General features: G+C 38.9%; 1 protein-coding gene across 1 annotated transcript; it reads right to left on the reverse strand.

Annotated features, from left to right (window-relative positions):
• Window positions 1–12733: 12733 nt before the first annotated feature.
• LOC119490286 (patatin-like phospholipase domain-containing protein 1) lies at window positions 12734–19606 on the reverse strand. Its single transcript, XM_037773580.1, has 9 exons — window positions 19270–19606; window positions 18955–19187; window positions 17355–17420; window positions 17065–17277; window positions 15997–16057; window positions 15534–15758; window positions 15310–15427; window positions 13787–13909; window positions 12734–13605 (listed from the first exon to the last, which is right to left on the reverse strand). The coding sequence occupies exons 1-9, from the start codon at window positions 19475–19477 to the stop codon at window positions 13524–13526; spliced, it is 1329 nt and encodes a 442-aa protein (XP_037629508.1). The 5' UTR covers window positions 19478–19606; the 3' UTR covers window positions 12734–13523.
• Window positions 19607–20164: the final 558 nt, after the last annotated feature.

Raw genomic sequence — 20164 nt, forward strand, 5'->3', positions numbered from 1 at the left:
CAAATCTCCCTTAAAGGTACATTTTGAACAGATAAAAAATGTGCGATTAATCATGATTAACTATGGATAATCATGCAATTAATCGCGATTAAATATTTTAATCAGTTGACAGCCCTATTAAGTAGTTTGTGTTCATAGAGGTTTATAAAACCTTTTAACAGAAAAATCAGTATCAGCTGATTTGATACGTCCCTTGTGGCGTAGAATTTTACAAGCCTTGGTGAAAGTTGCTGAGCAATACTTGAAGATTAAGATATTCATTCTTATCTTTTTTATCAGTGTTGATTGAAGTGTAGTTGATACATTTTAAAGGTGCTCCATAGGGAATTCAGAGCAAATCTATTGCCTCCACACGGATCTCAACATTGGAGATGGCTGAGCTGGTGGCTAGCAGCTAACGGTGCTAACAACGCAAACAGCGGCAACAGTGAAGACAGAGCTAAGAGTGTTAACCTGGGGAGAGCTGGAGGGTGGGTGCTACGCTCCCGCAATTACACCTTGGGGCAAGACGGTGTTATAAGTGCTAACCGCCGTATGCGCGCAGTGCAGAGCCAGTGGAGCACGAGACTCACACGCACTGAAATGCAAGTGCGGCGGCCCTGCTATGTATGTAAACAAAGCACAGAGAAGCTCTGATTACAACACATAGAGGGAGACTTCATTCTCTGCTCAGGTAGACATTACTCCACTATATCTTTACATAGCAAATACTTTTTTGCTGCTATATTAATGCTCTGAATTTTGAATTTCGCACCTTTGAACAAAATAGATGTGGTTTAGAATTGGTTTCTCACATACATCCATATTCTGCATTGTGCCAAAAAGGTGTATCTCTTTCTTTTGCCATTTTTGTAGTATTTCATAAATATTTTTCAACTGAAACGGTAGCAATATAGCTTTTATAGTATTATAGTAAGTAGCTTAATCTGATGACACAAAAAAAATCAAATATTATACATGGCAACAGCAGCTGATTCAAGTATGATCAAAATTTGCACTTACGCCCCTTTGCTCCAAGCCCAAGTGTTTTTAGCATGCTCTACCCATGATGCTTGGTTAGGTCAAAAAGGTGCAAGTAAGCTTACGCCCTTTTACCGCAGACCAAAACCCCACTTTTACTGTTACGCCTTTTCGTTTTCTTTTAATTACAACATATGGGTCATCATTACACACAGAAAAGATCTCGCTGACAGCTTTCATTTGATATATAATAATACTCATATTCGCCCAAAATGGCACTTACACCACTTTGCCTCCAAGCCCTCAGATATGGTCAAAGATTATGTGTATGTGTTTTCTGTGTGTTTGAAGATCAGCTTCATGGTGATGATGATATATTTTTATGATATAGTCTGTCCTTTGTTTGTGCAAAGAGTTCAGAGGCAGACTGTCCTTTACCGTCATGGCTGCGAGTTTATCACACCAACAAGACCATAACACTGTATTTGTATTTGTATGTATGATAACATTTCAGTATACAGTTTACTGTAATGTATGCAATATACTCTGGTATTTTAAATCATGTCTTCTCATGTTGTGCACTGACGTGTTTATAGAAAAGTGTGTGTGTGACAGACAGACAGACAGACAGACAGACAGAGGAAGAGAGATAGAGGGAGTTAGCGTTCTTGTATTTTCTCCTTATCTCTATCGGTGTTCCCCTTCAGGGAAGGCTTCGTCATTGCTTTCAGTAACCTGTCTCTGCTTTCACTGTAATGTTAGTACACACACACACACACACACACACACGCACGGATAGAGGTCACATCAACAAGGCAAGGCGTGTGTGGCAGTGCAGCGACTGTATCACGGGAAGTCATCCAAACAACAATAGGATGCCAGTCTCTGGTTGACATGGAGTAGTCCTCTAGCCATTAATGCCAGTTAGCTTCACCCGATACCCTGCTCTCTGGACTCACCTCAACACCTCGTCTCAGGCCCACAAAGACTCTTCAGATAAACGCATGGATTCAGTAAATACTTATACTTCTTAAAACAATATCTTGCAGTCACAAACGGGATCCTAAAATAAGCATTTTCTTCCTTCAAGTGTGATACAGTGTGAAAAGCAACAGACTCCTTATGGTGTAAAATAATTAATACCAAACAAAAATGAAAATTGTGTTATGCATATTCATAGTAGGTAGCTGGTGGGCAAAGTGCAAAATATGTTTGTGGCGCAGTATTCAGGGAATAGGGAACGAATAAGACGGTATTCATTCATTCATTCTAGTTCTGTTGGTGAGGAAAGGCTTTTAAATGAAGGGAAAATCTACTGTATGTCACCCAACTGATAGAAGACAATTCATAATAACAAATGATGCAAGGGACTTCATTTCCATAGATAATTTCAGGAAGCATTTTTATATCAATTTGTATGAAACCCTTCATATTTTTTGTAGAAACACCACATTTGACAGTGCAGATCTGTGTACTGTATGTATAAGACATTAGTGGCTGAATAACATACTCATACAGTAAATATAAATATACACATGATTAACCTAAACCTAGACCTGAATGTGGTCACATTCCCCAGAATGTTCTCCATGTTCATGCAGTAGATTAAAATTAAGCAGTACTTTAAAGTAACAACTTTTGATTTGCAAGAAAAATCTAATTAGCAATGCAGATTAAGATGTACTCACAGGCAACTTTAGAGCTGAATTTTATTCTGTGTCACATCGCAACTGTTGTGTTATTATGCAGGGTTGTGAACAATAACACAACCACAGTGTTTCCAACATTTCAGACTCTCAGAGTGCTGCTGAAGGGAGCAGAAGAGTTTTATGTTGCAACTCTCATTCCCCAAAATTGTTTTTCAACTGCTGTATTGTTGCATTTCCTCCAGGAAAACCTAAACTACACTTTAAACTATGGATGAGTGTATGACACAGATTATTACCACATGTCCGTCGGAAATAAGGGACATCGAAGGTCAAAGACTGAAAACAGAGCTGGCAATGAAAAGAGAGAAAGGAGGGATGAATGACACTTGGGAGGAGACGACTGCGGGGTTTCACACGTTACCTGGTCTCTGGTAATGGACTGTCAGCCGCATATAGGTTACAAGCAAGTGCGGAAATAGGTTACAATTGAAATAGATCTCTTACACACACACATAAATCTGTGTGTTCAAAAGCTTTTTCCCTGAAGGAACTTATTTAACATTTGAACCTACAAACACTCTGTTCACTCAACATTATATTTATCTTTTTGTCAGGATGTTTCATCACTCCCAGAGACTCCCCTTCAAGTAGACAACATGCTGCAGAAACAAAAGTTTGTTAATGAAGACATTATACGCCAGCCAGCATGGAGAATGGAGAGTGTTTGTATATTGAAGATACTTGTCAAAGTGTAATGTTGTTTTTGTGTAATTTTATTTGTCACAGTTAACGGCGTAAGGATTGTACCCGCTCTAACTCAGTGCTTCCCAAACCGACATGATGAGAAGTCAAACACAGCTGTAACTAATAGCCTTATTACGGTAGCCTAATGGCTGCATTGTATTGCAATAATTGCTGGACTGGAGCCATCGTAAATGTTATTAGTTCCACCTGTGCTTTTGAAAAAGGTCTATGAATCGGATTAAATTAGGAAGAAACAAGAGTGCCGTGATGCTATTTAAAGGTTCTCTATACGACAATCAGAGCATTAATATAGCATCAAACAACTATTTGCTATTTAAAGATATAGTGGAGTAATGTCTACCTGAGCAGAGAATGAAGTCGCTCTCCCTCTGTGTGTGTTGTAATACAAGCTTTTCTGTGCTTTGTTTATGTAGCTTGTCCAGTTGCCTGTGCATTTTAGTGCATGTCCCATTGTGTGTGTCCAACTGGCTAGCAAATAGCCGCCGCTCTGCACTGCACTCATAAGGCAGTTACCACTGATAACGCCGTCTCCCGACCCAAGGCGTCGTCGCCGGAGTGTAGCACCCACCCTCCGGCTTCCCCTCAGGTTAACACCATAGACTGTCGGCTATATAAATATGGAAGACATGACGGCTCCCCAAAAGTGAAACCAAAACATCTTGATCGCCCCCTGGTGGCTGGCTGCAGTATAGGTCATAAATCCCGCCCCTTCCATGTTAGCTGATGGGACATGAACCAAACTAAAAAGTCAAAGTACACCCACGAGAGGATCGTTGTCTGCGATGATGGTCCAGGTTTCGAACAGCTGTAGAAACACTGTTGAACCTCATCATTTCCATGGATTCAAACTCATTTGACATTGGCAGCAGAAATGTTAAATCCAGATATCACATCATATCACAGAGGACTAACAACAGCTTTTGATATTAATCCTAGTAATCTGGTGATTTATCCACAATGTGTGTGGGTGTGTGTGTCCCATATTCTTGTGGCACTGTGCGGTTTTAGGTTGGGTATAGGTCACTAAAATTGTATTCCATTACAGTCACTAGACACCTCATCAAAATTGTAATCAGTAATGTAATCCAAGGGATTACCCAAACTCAATAATAGATACTTCCAGATTACTTTCCGTATTTGTTGTATAAGTAAATTACGCATAATATGCAGTATATTATTATATCTGAAATTATACATTAATACAAATATTTTAAATTAAAATTGCATTATGTTACATTTTATAAAGATATAATGATCTTTAATGTATAATCAGTCTTTTATCTTGTTTGTTTTGAGACGTTGTAGGCAACATAGACTGCATTTAACTTCATTTTTTGGATCTGTTAACTTCAAGGGGACCACACATCAACTACAGTATATCCTCCGCTGTGATATATACGCATACAGCACTCCCCCTGGAATTTAAACATGTAATGAGATTGACAGCAACAGGAGTAATATGGGTCATACACTGGTGCAGGTGCAAACATTTTGGTCCAGGAAGATTCCAGGCATTTTTTTTGCCCAAACATCTATGATCCTGTTTGTGTAGGTGACAGCAGGAGGGTTATCTTGTGCATGCAGTGTTTGAAGTTAATCTGCTGGGGCAACATACGATTAAACAGTTTGGGCTTCCAAAGGCCCACACACACATAAACCAACGCACACATGGAATAATATACACTTTCACACATTTTGGACTTACATAAACACAGATTTGGTCCAAAGAGGATTCCTCTCTTGGTCCTCATACCTAGTTTAGATGAAGTACATTTTCTTTATTGCAAGTTTTCCCTTTTATTATTCAAACAAACTAAACTGCATTGTTGACTTTTTCCAACAAAAGTGTATATCTGTGTGAGTTAGTGTGTGGGCTGAAACTGTGCAGTGGAAGATCCCTGTCAAGTGCTTAAAGATGCATGAGAGTGCTCCATCATTAACGAGATGCTTTGATGGAAAGTTCCACGCCGGAGTGAGAGATATGGGGAGCAAGAGAGAAGACAGACAGACAGACGCATAGGATGGAGAGAGTTTGTGTGACACGGAGGAAAGAACTGGCACACAGTTTATTTCTGTTTAAGCTAGGGGCCTCCCTCCCCTGAGTGTAGTGCAACGTGTGTGTCTTCATCCATAATTAACTGCGTCTGGCGATAATAGCCCACTGTCATAGCGTGCACACATAAAGTACAGGAAAGACCCAGATTTGAATTGCCCAGTGAACAAAACTCAAACTTGGATTTGTAATCTAAAAAGGTTTTGTTTGGGCTTGAGCAAAAAGTAGCACGGATGCACATTTTATGGCTTGAACATTCAAATTGAAATTTGTCAGCGTTGCCATAACAATAAGTTGGCTTGTCTTGCCTTATTGTTATAATTGTGATTATATTCACGACTTTGGTCACAATGACTGCTTGGATGAGCAAGTGATACAGTGAAGGATGGGAAAGCTAAAGTAAATGCAGTGTTAATGCATTTAGTCAAGGGGAGCCAAAGGTATTTACAGTAGTTAAAACAAGCGGAACAGGAACATATTATTACTGTCTTATTCTAATATTGGCAATTGACTGTATTAAATGAAAGGAAAGCCAAATGTCTACAAAAATATATAAAAAAAATATCTGGTGTGTTCATTCCAACTTATTGAAAAAATCAGAGCCTGCTTAATACTGTAGAGGTACATTGAATAGAGGATTATCATGAAGATTGTGTCACTCACTAGTGTCTCAAGCACAGCATTGGTGACTGTTGTCAAAGTTTTTAAATAGAATGGCTTGTGACTGAAAGGTCACAAAGTCAATTCCCACACCAGCAGGATCAATATGCGGGGGTGGAAAGTGTAAGTGCAGTGCTTCCCCTCTCTCACACTGCCACTACTGAGATGTTTTCCAACCAAGGCCCTTAAAGGGATAGTTCAGATTTTTTGAAGTGGGATTGTATGAGTTACTTATCCAGTGTATTACCTACAGCAGATGATGGTCGGCACGCTCCCTGTTTGGAGAAGCAGACAGGAGTAGCGGCACGGAAGCAAAGCAATGTATCGCTGTGGACGGGGGCGGCAGCAAAACGTATTTTAGCAACCTAAAAAAAGGCCTGCCTAAAATAATCCACATCAGTTTAAGTGTACGCTATATTTAGAACATTTTGACCTCTTTACCGTGCTGTCAGACAGCCCTTTTCGACAAGGAACTGAAGCTGTTATCTATGCTCTCCTTTGACAAAAACAGTATTTTTACCTCGCAGAACATGGGAGTTGCTGGTCTACCGCAGATGTTGTGACTTTGGTGTTTTAAAGGGTTAGTTCGGATACACCAAAGTCACACAATAACACTAACTAACCAATCGAGGCATCGGTAGCCCAGTAACTTGTAACAGTAACAAACTGTTTTTGTCAAAGGAGTCTGGTGGCTTTGAAGAGAGCATAGACGGATATAACAGCTTCTATCTGACAGCAAGGTAAACCGGTGAAAATATATAGCGTATACTTAAACTAATACAGATTTGTTTAGGCGATCCTTTCTTTTAGATGGCAACAGTATGTTTTGCTGCTGCCCCCGTCCACAGCAGTACATTGCTTAGCTTCTCTGCCAGTACTCCTGCTTCCTTCGCCAAACTGGGGGTGTGCTGACCGTCATCTACCATAGGTAATACACTGACTCTGAACAAGTACCTCATACAGCCCCACTTCAAAAAATCCGAACTATCCCTTTAACCTACAAATGCTCCACTGGAGCATCTGAGTCGAACAACTGGGTATGAATGCGTTTAATTGTGTAAGTAAGTACTTGTGTCAGCAGAACGTTCTGGATCGTCACACTTATTGAATGTACCCTTATTTAAAAAAAAACATAAAAACAAGCAGTCATACAATCGTCTCAACTGGGCATTTTCCTTGTGCACTTGCTTTATCTGCCTGTCATGAGACAATAACACACCAGTGTTGATTAAATTATCATCTTGTGAGACCAGCTCAGAACAAAACCGTGTTTCATTGCAGCCAGTCATGGGATTCATTAAAGTGGTAACGTCTGACTCAAATATAGCAGGCAGGAGATGATTAATCTTCGCCATCCTCGTCATTAATTATAAAACTAGTTTTTTAATGTTGCAATAATGTATGATTGTTTTTTCGTAAAAACTTTTTTTTACTGGTTTTTTTTCTTTATAGAAAAACTCACACAAAATATAATTGGCAGATATGATCGGGGGGTATCGCCAATAGCATGTTGATATAATTGCACAAAAAATCAAAACATATGATTTTGACAATACAGGTAAAAAAATCTTCATATAGACCTTTAATCCTGAACCTATGGGCATTAGACTGTGGCACACTCTATAGGAAACTTCCTAACTAAAAGGATGAAAAGCAGAAAGGGGGGGAAATAGTACAGAATAGCCCTTTTCAACCTTGACAGGAAAGGAAGGTGTGGAGATAAATCAGACACACCTGTGAGCTGGGTTAAGGGGGGAAAAACTAACAACGACAGCATGGAGGAGAACAGAAAGGGGAATGAGAGTGGCTAAAGAAGGAGATAACTAAAAGTTGAAGAAAAACTTGACGTGATATAAAAGTAAATGGAGTGGCAGTTGTTTCCAAAACTAGCTGGATTTCCTGGACTTCTTTGGGCAACAATGTGCTGCTGGAAGTGTACTGATCCCTGGAGCGGGTTTGGATGACTACCTCTTTGACCTGCTCGGATGTGGCTGTGGACTTTCTTGTCTTTGTTGGACCTCCAAAAGTTAAGCTAAGTCTCTTTTCCTGCAACTCTCCAGGCTTCTCTCCTGCCTCTGGTTAATGTGCATTAGCCCCTCCTAATTTTTTAGGAGAGTATGTCTTTGAAGTTTTTCCTTCAAACACACACAACTCACATGGTCCCCCTTTTTCTTAAAGATTAGTTGCAGTCTTTTTTTAATCAGGGGACGTGATTTTCACATCAGGAGTTTGAACCAGAGGGTGGCTGCTACACTTCCGCAAAGGCGGCATCGGTCAGGACAGCGTTACCAGCTGTAACCGCCATATAAGAGCAGTGCAGAGTGGCGGCCGGGAGCTAGCCAGTGGGGCACGCTCACATGCACGATCCAGTCAGAATTAAGACAAATGGAGGGGTGTCAGTCTGATTTACAAGGAATAGATGTTCCTTAGTGCCGGGCGTCATCATCAAGACAGTATTTTTTCATCTAATCAACTCTAAATTTGTAAGACGAAAGAGGAGGAGGAGGAGGAGGAAAGGATTAGAAACAGAAAACTGTCAATCTGTTGCTGTTTATTACTCAGTTGGATCACAGTCCTGCTATATAAGAGATACACGGGGGACACACACACACACACACACACACACACACACACACACACACACACACACATACACTCATTCATTAAAACAGGCACAAGTTGTGCTCCCTAGTGAAACCTGGCAACATCTGTTTAGGTCTGTTGATTGAGTGGAAAGAATTAATCTAAATTTATCCCTCCAGATCCGACAGATTACCTATCTTCAGGACAGACAAACAAACTCAGAGTGATAGTTGGTCACATGGGCATCTTAAGAGAATTTTCTAGAACTTGCCATCAGTTTTATAGGTATTTCTACATTAAAGACAAATAAAAAAAATTACCAGCTGGTGGTGCTAGAGGAAAAGTTCACCAAAGTCAGTGGGATTCATCATGTCATGGTAATAGTAAAGACATTTCAGTGAAACAAATGAATTTTAGTTTAAAAAAATGTTTTTGCACTATCCCATTTGCTGCTGTACACTGCAAATTTCCCCACCGTCGGACTAATAAAGGAATTTATCCTATCTATCTATCTATCTATCTATATATGATACTGATATAAAATGATGTTATTTCAAGAGGAATTTTAGTGAAACTTGCAGGCATACTGTGCGGTGATTGTGGCACTACTATTACGTTTATTATGTGCATGTGATCTGAAGAGAAAGGACAGTGGACTGAGTTTTTATGTGTGAGTTGAGAATATGTGATCCTGAGAGTTAAAAGGCTTTACTACAGCAGTCAGACGATGGAGAAAACATACTAGAGTAACTCACTGTGACGAATACCACACAAACACACACACACACTGACACACTTAGACATTCAGTAATGCACATATGCAAACACGCACAAACTGAGCTAATACCATAAGTAAGGGTTTATACAGTGTGAGAGCATAGCTCTAATACCTTAAACCCTCTCAAGTGTAAACCAGCTTGCATACATGCACACATATTATACTTTCTCAAGTCTCTCACTCATGTTGAACTAGTCAGACATAAGCTTTTGCTTGATGGTCTATTGATTTATGTGTGAGTGTGTTTTAAAGGTCCAGTGTGTAAGATCCGGCAACATCTAGTGGAGGTTACAGATTACAATCTCTCCTGTGTGCCAAGCGTGTAGGACAACTACGGTGGCTGACGTGAAAACACTATGGGCCCTCTCTAGAGATAGTTTTTGTGAGAGTAGTGTAGGTCATTTGGAGAATAGCAGAGCCAGTGTGTGTGTATGTGGGAAGTGAGTGGTGAAGCAAGAGAGAGAGTTAGTTTAGCTTTGAGAATATCAAGTGAAGTGGAAGTTGCAGTTTGTGCAGAAATAAATGCTGCAGCTCCTCAAGACCAACAGAGGTTTCCCGTGTCTTGTTTACCAGCGGCTAAGTGGAATGACGGGGGTTAACTCCGGAGCGAGTTACGTTATCGACTCCGGCCCAAGCAGGAAAAGTTAACAGTGTTTGGTTTGTCCGTTCTGGGCTACACACGGCGGCCAGCTCTGTGAAGAGGACCCCCTCCTTATGTAGATATAAATGGCTCATTCTAAGGTAAGGAAAACACAATTCTTATTTTCAGGTTGATTATACACTAAAGAAAACATACTTATTAATATTAAATTCCATTTCTGCCAAAAGATCACCCCAAAATGTTACACACTGGTCCTTTTAACAAAAAAAAAAAGAGCAAGACCGAGTCAGACAGAGATTCTGTATGTCAGACGGTAAAGGTCACAACCCCTCTTCATCATTTCAAAGGTCATCCTCTTTTGTCCTCGTTGCTCCATCTCTATTGATCAGGAGCAGTGAAGCAGTGACACTCTATCAGTAAAAAAAAGTCTCTCTCTGCTCTCCATTACAAAGAGCAACCCATACCTTTTTTATCAGAATCAAAAATTATGACAAAATGTCTGTTTGCTCATGGGCCGCCACATCACCTAAATACATTCTGTTCACCTTGTTGCCTGGCGGATTAGTGAAATGGTCATGTCCTATTAGAGGTATCATCAGGGAGCAGAGTGGGCTCTAATTTTAGCCATGTCATTCATTTCCTCAAATCAATTTTTTATGGCCCTTGATAGTCCAGGAGGAGGGGAGAGGAGATTAATGATCTTTTTAATTAACAGAATCTTTTACTGCATATCCTGAATGTATGAACACATACATGTTTCACCCTGCTGTCTCCTCTCTGTCTCTACAAAGCCAGCTGGTTTCCGGCAGACTGGCTGGATCAGTGGCTGGTGTAGGACAGCAGCAGATGTGTGTGTGTCTGTGTGTGTGTGTGTGTGTGTGTGTGTGTGTGTGTGTGTGTGTGTGTGTGTGTGTGTGTGTGTGTGTGTGTGCGTGCGTGCGTGTGTGTGTGTGTGTGTGTGTGTGTTATCCGTATGATCCATCCACACACTCATTATATAAGAGGATCTCTCTGCAGGTAGCGGGCCATCTGTATGAAAAGGACACGGGGCACAGATATCAAATGGTCTTTTCCGGCTCTGTGACTGTGAACACATGTTGCAATTCAGGCAGGAGTGCGAAAGGTGGATTAGCGGATCAAGGGTTCAGTGTATGTGGTGTAGTTTAAGGGTTAAGACACCTATCATGAACTGCAATGTCCCTGGTTTAAGCCTGTCTGGGGACCTGTTTCTGTCATCTCTGTACTGTCTGTAGTAAAGGCCTGAAAATGCCCAAAAAATACTTTTAAAATTGTGATCAACAGATCTACTATTGTATTTGCAAACAGTTGTTTAAATAGACCTACAATACATTTGCAGTCACTCTCATATTTCAGCTAATAAAGCCTTCAACTAATAACAGATTCAAACTGAGGCGGAATTTCTAGTCTTGGAAATAATCTCCTCAAATTAGTACATAAAAAATCTCAATATTTCACATAGTTTTTCATCTAAAAGGTAGTTGTTTTTTATGTTTGATGTGTACTCTCCAGGCCTGGTTTGGCCAGGAGATGGTAGAGTTTTTTTGATATCACAGCACTTGTTAAATTTCTAGTCAGCCCGGCTGCACTGTGCTCCACCCCTGTACTCAATGCTCCACCTTGTGGGTATTTCCTGAAATGGCATTTCAGATGTCCAAACAGTTAATGCCAGGAAATCAGGAAGTCATAGTGTTTTTTTCATTAAAACATCAGTTCAATCACTGCAATTGGGAAACAATTTAAATAAGGGAGTGTGCCAATATCTCTAAATATTATATTTATAGCAAAATAAATCCAGCCACTCCCTATTTTAAAATAAAGAACTACTAAATAAAAAGTTAATACAGCAACAAAATGAGTAACCAAAATAAATAAACATTAATTTAATCTGATGATGCCATAGCCTGATATGAACGTGGTCAGATGTTTGACTCTCCATCATGCCAATATCAGAATCAACCCATGTGTTTTTGTCCAGAATGAGTTGTTGCAGTAAAAGCTAACAGCAACGCATAGCTTACAACCATAAAAATACATAGTACAAGACAAATAAGCAAATCTCCATTTATTCATTTGCAGTCTACATGATTGCAAACTTTGATCTCGGTTACAATGGAGATAAAGGAAGTCAATGATTTCCGCTCCCACAACATCAAACGTGTCATAGTGACGCCCAACATTCACAGATTTTCCTGTAGCCACTAGAAGGAGGACATTCCAGAGGCCGCTAAGGCTCAATATCAAATCAATGAACCGTAGTAGTGCATGTTTACTCTCAAGGGGACAAGGGGAGAAAGGGCGCATTGTTTAAACCGCACATCACAGGACTTCTTGTCACCTCTCATGAGGAATTGAAATTAGGAACACTCCAGATAAAGCAGCCTTTTGTCCGGGATGTTACACTAAAACTTTAGATAACATATTAGTATAGCCCTCCTGTTGTCTTCGGGTCAAATTGACCCGAAGACAACAGGAGGGTTAAACAGGCCAACTGATGATAATGAACAAGGCTATTATTTGACAATAATGTTTTCTTGTCTGGCTATTATTAATAATATGAGCATACTTTTGTTAATTTTTCATGACCTAATGTTGAATTTCTGTGGATTTATCCCTCCTGTTGTCTTCGGGTCAATTTGACCCGAAGACAACAGGAGGGTTAAATGAATAATCTTTCACGAAATCAGCTGATTAAACCACTTCCATCCATTCTTGCGTCAGCCGTGAGTATTTCAGTTGGGAGCAGAAATCATTGTAGACTGTAATACACTTAGAGATTATGCAAAGTTGATTATTCTGTTCATTAGAAGATTTAAAAGATTACAATCCTGTAGTTGTACAGCATAACATAAACTAAGCCAGCAGTTGTACCTCCACCAAGGATGTTATGTACATGTATTTTATTTAATTTCCAAACAAGCATATCTCCTGATGACGCAATATTTACACATTCATGACTTTTCACCCCATGTTACCATCAGATTAAACATTAGTTATGCTCATTCTGTCATATAATATGATATATAACTATACAGTGTCATACATACTTAATTTAATTTGACGTGTATTTGGTTAGCTTCATGCACTGCAACTATTCTACCACAAATCCAGCACAATGTTGACTGTAAAATTATACAACTAGGCCTTAGTGGAGGTCTTCACTCCTGATACATATGAGATAATAGAATCAGCTTAGAAAAAATAAAGCGCTCTTTACATAAAACTAAACTCAACCTTCAAGACTTTTCATTGCTCTCTTCAATGGCACTCTAAAGGCTTAACTTTACAAGATACATGTGACCAGCTATACAAAGAATACAGTGTTTACATCTCTGCTTGGCGAACTAAAAAAACAAGTCAGTGGCTCTCTCTGTAAATGTTCTCTAATTTTGTTTTCTTCCAATACCGTGGTGGAATGATGAATCATCTCTGTAGACTCCCAAGCCTGACATCATCTCATCCTCTCAAAGCGTACCTCAGTGGAGCCTCATGTGGTAATGTGATCAGCCACTGCAACAGCAGGATGGTGGGCATAAACCTAAAACGAGATGAATCAGGTCGAGTTTAATCCAATCAGGTCGGGTCAGACATGAAATGAGATGTTGCAAAGAAAATATCAGTAACAACTACTGATCTCAAACATTTCTAAGTAAGGAGTAATTCAGAAAGCATAAAACACAGTTCCCAGAATAATAATTCAATTAAGGAAGCAGTCTTACCTGTCATGTATGTTCTTTTTAAGCGTACAGACACATACATTGTAAAAGAATAATGTAAAATGTCTCAGGCCATGCCAAGCCCAGAACAGCCACTCAGGCGCCTGGCTGAAAAACAACGGCAGTCTGGAGGAGAGAGATAAGACTCACTGAAATACGGCACACCAAGAGATAACGATGCATTTCTAATGGCTAAATTGATGTTGGTTTCTATGTATAAGGACATAACCAAATCATAATAATAACCATAACATAACCATGACCTACACAATGCCAACGTGAATCTACAGGGTTAAGTAGCCGATGATGTGGGTTGAATTAGTCAGTTTAAATGCATGGATCCCCCTAGATCCTTCTTAAACCAAGGTCAAGATATTGGGAAATATGCTTATTTGCTTGCTGCAAAGAAGAGACGCATAATTTTTGATACCATTTCAATAGTGGTATGAATCACACATGATCATTTAAAAGATAATTTTGCAAGTCAAGAAAGTCTCAGTTTGTAGTTTCATAGTACGTAGTATGTAATTTCGTAGTATCACTTAGTTTTGTGTGAAACTGCTCAGTGAACTACATCTCTCATCTCACACAATATACGTCACCAACACTAGCTAGCCAATTAACTTAGCTATGTTCCATGCACAAATGAAACGTTATCTTACCTGATGTGTTTTATCCAGCGACTCCTGGTCTTTTTATCAGCCGGGAAGCAAAAGAACGAGCGAGACCTGTTGCTCATGTGAGTACATCCCAGTATGAAACACACAGGCATCGTAGCTTCAACAAGAGAGACGTCAATATGCGACTTTTGGGTGTTTAGTCTTTCTAATTACGTATTTTCACAGTCTTATACTTCAACAGTTATACTGCCACTTTCTTGACTTGTAAAATTATCTTTTAAATTGACAAACATCATATGTGTGATTCATGGCGCAATTGAAAAGGGATCAAAAAATGTCTTATTCAGTGTTCGGTTGCACTTAACTCCACCCCCTCGTGTCACTTCTGGTGGTTGCAAAAGACCAAGATGGCGACGGCCAAAATGCCGAACTCGAGGCTTCAAAACGGCAGTCCATAAACCAGTGGGTGATGTCACGGTGACTACGTCCACTTCTTATATACAGTCTATGCTAAAGACTGGAAACAGCTAGCCTGTTTCTGTCTGAAGGTGACAAAATTGACCTTCCAGCATCTCTAAATCTCACTAATAAACAAGTTATATCTCTTTTTTTGTTTTTTTAAAGAATAAAAAGAGCCCAGTTCAACTAATCGGCCCTATGTTTAACAGCGTGAGTCATAGGCCTGTCAATCTTCTCTTCAAACGCTCGTCTAAAAAGCAAACTAAAAGCATAATTCCCAATATGTTAAACTGTTCCTTTAAATCTGAGAGAACAAAGATTGTTCCTTCCGTTGCATTTTTGTGTTACAAAAAGTAGACATGAAAGTTTTCTGAGCACAAAACCTCATTGTCCTCAATGGCTGTTACATTCTTGTCCATGTCATGTAGGCTGCTGTGTATTTATTACCTCTCCCTGCTCTGGAGTAGTGCGTAAAACGACAGCGTGAGCGGTAGGAGCAGGTGGGATAAGATCCTCGCAGGGAGTGCAAACATGCTCAGATAAGTCACCACGTTGCCCAGCAGAACTGAAACACACATGTTCACAAAGGCTTAGCATAACAACGTGAATGTTTTGCTCTTGTTACTGTAATTTACAGATTTGAGTGACGGCTGATGTACTAAATGTCATACCATTCTTTACTGTGTCAAAAGGAGGAGGTTCTTTAATTCCCGTCGAGTCATGGTCCGTAGAGCTGCATGTCTGTATGCGTCTGAAAGATGTCAGCGTAGCGGCCTCCTTTTCCACCTTCACCTCCTTCTCTTCCTCCGTGACGATCTCCAGATTCATCCGTGTTTTAGTTTCGCTACAGTTAAGTGGCCCTGGCTCTTTGTGTATCATCAAATATGGGGCAAGATCTGCAAACGAGGGAAAGACGTGAAAGAGAAATAAAGATTGAGTTAACAAAAATGTACAGTATCTATAACGCAGATGGGGCCTCCAGGGAATCAGGTGGTTAGAGTTGGCTCAAGGCACGGATATGTCCCAGTTATAATGCAGTAGACAGGCAAACTTATTCCTGGACACAACAATGTGAGCTTTCTAGACTTTAAACCCATGTCTGCAGGTTTTTCCCCGCAAATACAGTTGACTCACCATTGCTCACAAGGAAATGAATGGCGTCCTTATAGCCACTGTGGTAGGCCTGTTCCAGAGTCTAAAGTGCACAAATAAAAATAGATATTATAGAATGATCCTTTTAGAGAGTATATTTCACAGTGTTAAGTGATTCATCAACATGTATGTAGAAAAGGGTCATCCTCTAGACCAGGGGTCAGCCAGGGGCTCCCTGTGGATTTTTAAAAATGGAAATGAATAACTGTTTTTTGTTTACATTTTCATTTTTATGTATCATTGTTGTAGGTCTATGTTACGACGGAGTATTAGGGACACATTGAGAAAAAAAAAAAAAATCTGCGATTTCGAGAATAAAGTCGTAATATCATGAAAATAAAGTCAAAGATTTAAGAGAAAAGAAGTTTTAGTATTATGAGAATAAAGTCATAATATTATAAAGTAGTAATTTTACGTGTTATTTTAATTTTTTTCACGTAAAGTTATGACTTTATTCTCGCAATATTACAACTTTTTTTTTTCGTTAAGTTATGACTATATTCTTGTAATATTACGACTTTTTTCTCATTAAGTTATGACTTTATTCTCGTAATATTACGACTTTTTTTCTAGTATTTATGACTTTATTCTCGTAATATTACAACTTTTTTTCTCGTTAACTTAAGACTTTATTCTCGTAATATTACTACTTTTCTTTCTCGTTAAGTTACATTTCGTAGTAGTACATTTGCACTTTGGCCCTCACTGCATTAGACTTATATACTATATACTTAGACTATAAACTGTTACCTTCATCACAATGCCCAAATGTTTTGCGGCTCCAGGCAGATTTCTTTTTTTTTTTTTTTGCCTAAAAGGGCTCTTTTGATAGTAAAGGTTGCTGACCCCTGATCTAGACCCACTTACACATTTAGGTTGACGGATATGTTTGTGGGTTATTATATATAGTGTCATTATGTAGAGCAGTATGAGATTATCTTCAAAAGATCTGATTTCCTAGATAGTGTTCAATTGAGTCCACACTATTATAAAAGACATCTTTAATTTGTTGTTCCACATTTCTAAAAGATGTTAAGTGATGGGTCTTACGTCTAAAGCCATGGGGTAGAGAGCATTAAAGATCCTGAAGCTGTTAGCCTTGTTGACCTTCAAGGTGCTGCCGCTCACCACCATGTCCCACGTGCAAGGTGTGTCAGCGGGACAGATGTCTGTCTCTCCAGAGAACGGAGACACCGTCAAGGTTTGACTGTAGGGCACGGGCGGCATTGGCTGCATGCTGCTGAAACCCCCGTCCACATAGTACTGTGAAATGAGATTACACACATTATGATACAGACCAAACAATGTGCTCGAAGTGAGTTTGTGAATGAAATACTCACTTCTCCTTTGAAGGTTGGAGGCAGCATACCGCAGTACACGGGCACAAAGCAGCTGCAAAGCAAAGCCTGCGGACAGCATGGGAATAGAAATGGTAATAATTACAAGTATTCTTTTGTAAGTGTTTTTCTTTTTTGCTTCAAAGCTGCTCAGGTTCCTTAAGGGGAGACAACCCAGGCAAAAACAGTGTTTTCATTGTGCTGGTCAATTTTTAGATTTTGGGCTATTTTGCTTCCTTAACATGTGTTCCAAAATATACATTTAGGTTTTATTTCACAACACTTTGTCTATTTGTGTTTGTAGATTTCTCCTAAATTCACCAAAAGTTGGCATTAGATAATGCCTCATTTACATATTTAAACATACAATTTCAGAAATTTGTAATACAAAAAATAATTGTCTTAATGTAAGTAATCAACTGGGGAAGTTTCATGGTGATATCTATTAGAGTTTTTTTGGGTTTTTTTTTACCGTATTCACTAGTTTCTTCAAAATGTATGTAATTTTACAATCCATATCTTTAAAGGCTATTTTCTCAAAATATTTTTTTCTCATACTCTGAGCCAGAAATCTCCACTTCAGTATGACTTACATACACAAAACTTTCCAGTTTCATTCCTATCTATATTCTGATGGTTTTTACAGAAGGGTGTGAGTTCATATACTGTATCATTCAAAGCCTGATTTATACGTTTTATTCCTAATAACATGGAGAATCTTTTTTTTATGGCTCTTGACAGTTTTTTCTGAGTTATCGAGTGAGAAAAAGAGATATCCAGAATCCCCTCTGTAAAAACCTTTGACTCTTATATATCAATATAATGAAACAATCATTTTTAACCTGGTTTTATCTAATGTTCAGATTTCTGTTCTGGAAATGTATGAAAGATAGTGCATATTTCATAAGATAATGCCTCATTTACATATTTAAACAAAATTTAAGAAAACTTGTAATACAAAAAACTGGGGAAGTTTCATGATGATATATTTTTTTGTTTTACCCTATTCACCTGTTGTAAATTGTATGGAATTTTACAAAATCTTAGACCGCTTTCTCAAAATTGGTTTCTTTTTTTTTCTCACCCTGAGCCAGAAATCTCCACTTTAGTAGCACTTACATACACCAAAATTTCCAGTTTAATTTCTATCTATATTCTGAAGGTTTTCACATAGGGGTTATGTATCATTCATAGCCTGATTTATACAGCATTTTATTTAAAAAAAAAACAAAAAACGAAAATTTACTTTTGTTTTATTGCTCTTGACAGTTTTGTTCTGAATTATGGAGTTAGAAAAAGAGATATCCAAATTCCCCTCTCTAAAAACCTTTGACTCTTATATGTCAACATATATATATGATATGTCTGGAAATGAGTGCAAATTAGAACATATGTCATAAGATAATGCCTCATTTGCATATTTAAACATCAAAATTTGAGAAAACTTGTAATACAAAAAACATTTTCCTTAATGTAAGTAATCAACTGGGGAAGTTTCATGATGCCTATCTATTGGTTAAAATTGGTAATTTCTACCCTTTTCACCTGACCAGGTGTCTCCCCTTAAAAATCATTTGGGTGTGAATCTGTAGTGCCAACTCACCTGCACTACATCCTCTTTGGACTGGAACTTGGACGTCACAATATGCTTGGCATCACTCAGGCGCGTCATAGACACAGAAAGACGCCCAGTGGCCAGTTTGTGAGCATCAGAAGGAAGATGTTTGTGTAAAATACACTCTAACCAGTGGAAAAATTTGACCTTGGGGTTAAGAGGTCCGAGTGGAAACGCCTTCATCTGTTTGGCAAAATACAGCATCTCATCCCGAATAGTAACTGTAAAATATAGAAGACTTTGAGTAAGAAAACAGCGACCACATGCAACAGAAGTAGATTGAGAAAAGATAAAGTCACTTACGCAGGCTCATTTCACAGACGACAGCAGCTGCTACTAGAGACCCCGCAGATGCACCCAGGACACAAGGTGCCGAGTGCAGAATCCAGGGTGCAGAATTTAGGAAGCACTGGGCAACCCCTATCTGATATGTGGCCATGAATCCGGATCCAGAGAAGGAGATGGAAGGAGGAACTTCACGATAATGACAACTGGAAACTCCCGGAGCCATTTTTCTAAAGGCTTTGAATGATCAACTAAAATGTTATAAATCGTAGACAGTGAAAAGCATTAGTGCTGTGGCAAAAAGAAATCCTTTCCCTCTTTGAAAGTAGACCGAGTGAAAGCAGGCTGAGATGAGTTATCCAGTGGGAAATGGGTGACGGTTTCACAATCAGTGTTTTTAGACCCATCTCAATTAGACATACCATATTGGTCATGCCCATGTGATATAACATATAACTCTCTCAATGACTTTTTGTCCTTTTCAAGTTAAAAAAAGCACAAACAGGATGTCTGGTTTCCATGGGATATTACTAAATAAACATCTTTGGAAACAAACATAAATAAATATTTCCATATGACTCTTGTAGGTAATTTTCCTACTTTGTTTTTTTTACTGAAACATAGATATTTATATATATTAAAACTGAAGGAGGTAAGTTGGAGCAAATATGATTAAAAAAAAATATTTTTATAAAATAGTCACTATATCCTGACAGTAGTGCATGAGACAGCTAATCTGAAAAGATTTCACAAACTGGAGGAAAACATCCAATCAGAGCCGAGCTGGAGCCTTGCCGTCTATGAGCAGCTGTCAATCACTCACAAACTCCGATCAAATGGTCAACGCTGATCAAATATTAATCAATGTTATGTTACTGCAATAACTATTTCACGCTTCAAATGTTTTCAGAAA

Source organism: Sebastes umbrosus, chromosome 6 (assembly GCF_015220745.1).
Source record: "Sebastes umbrosus isolate fSebUmb1 chromosome 6, fSebUmb1.pri, whole genome shotgun sequence".
Classification (NCBI taxonomy): Eukaryota; Metazoa; Chordata; class Actinopteri; order Perciformes; family Sebastidae; genus Sebastes; species Sebastes umbrosus.

Coding starts and splice junctions, on each gene's coding strand:
- LOC119490286 (XM_037773580.1), bottom strand. CDS start 19,477: ATGGCTCCGGGAGTTTCCAGTTGTCATTATCGTGAAGTTCCTCCTTCC. Junction 17,278..17,354: donor CTCCAACCTTCAAAGGAGAA/GTGAGTATTTCA, acceptor CTCATTTCACAG/TACTATGTGGACGGGGGTTT. Junction 15,759..15,996: donor TCATTTCCTTGTGAGCAATG/GTGAGTCAACTG, acceptor CCTCGTTTGCAG/ATCTTGCCCCATATTTGATG.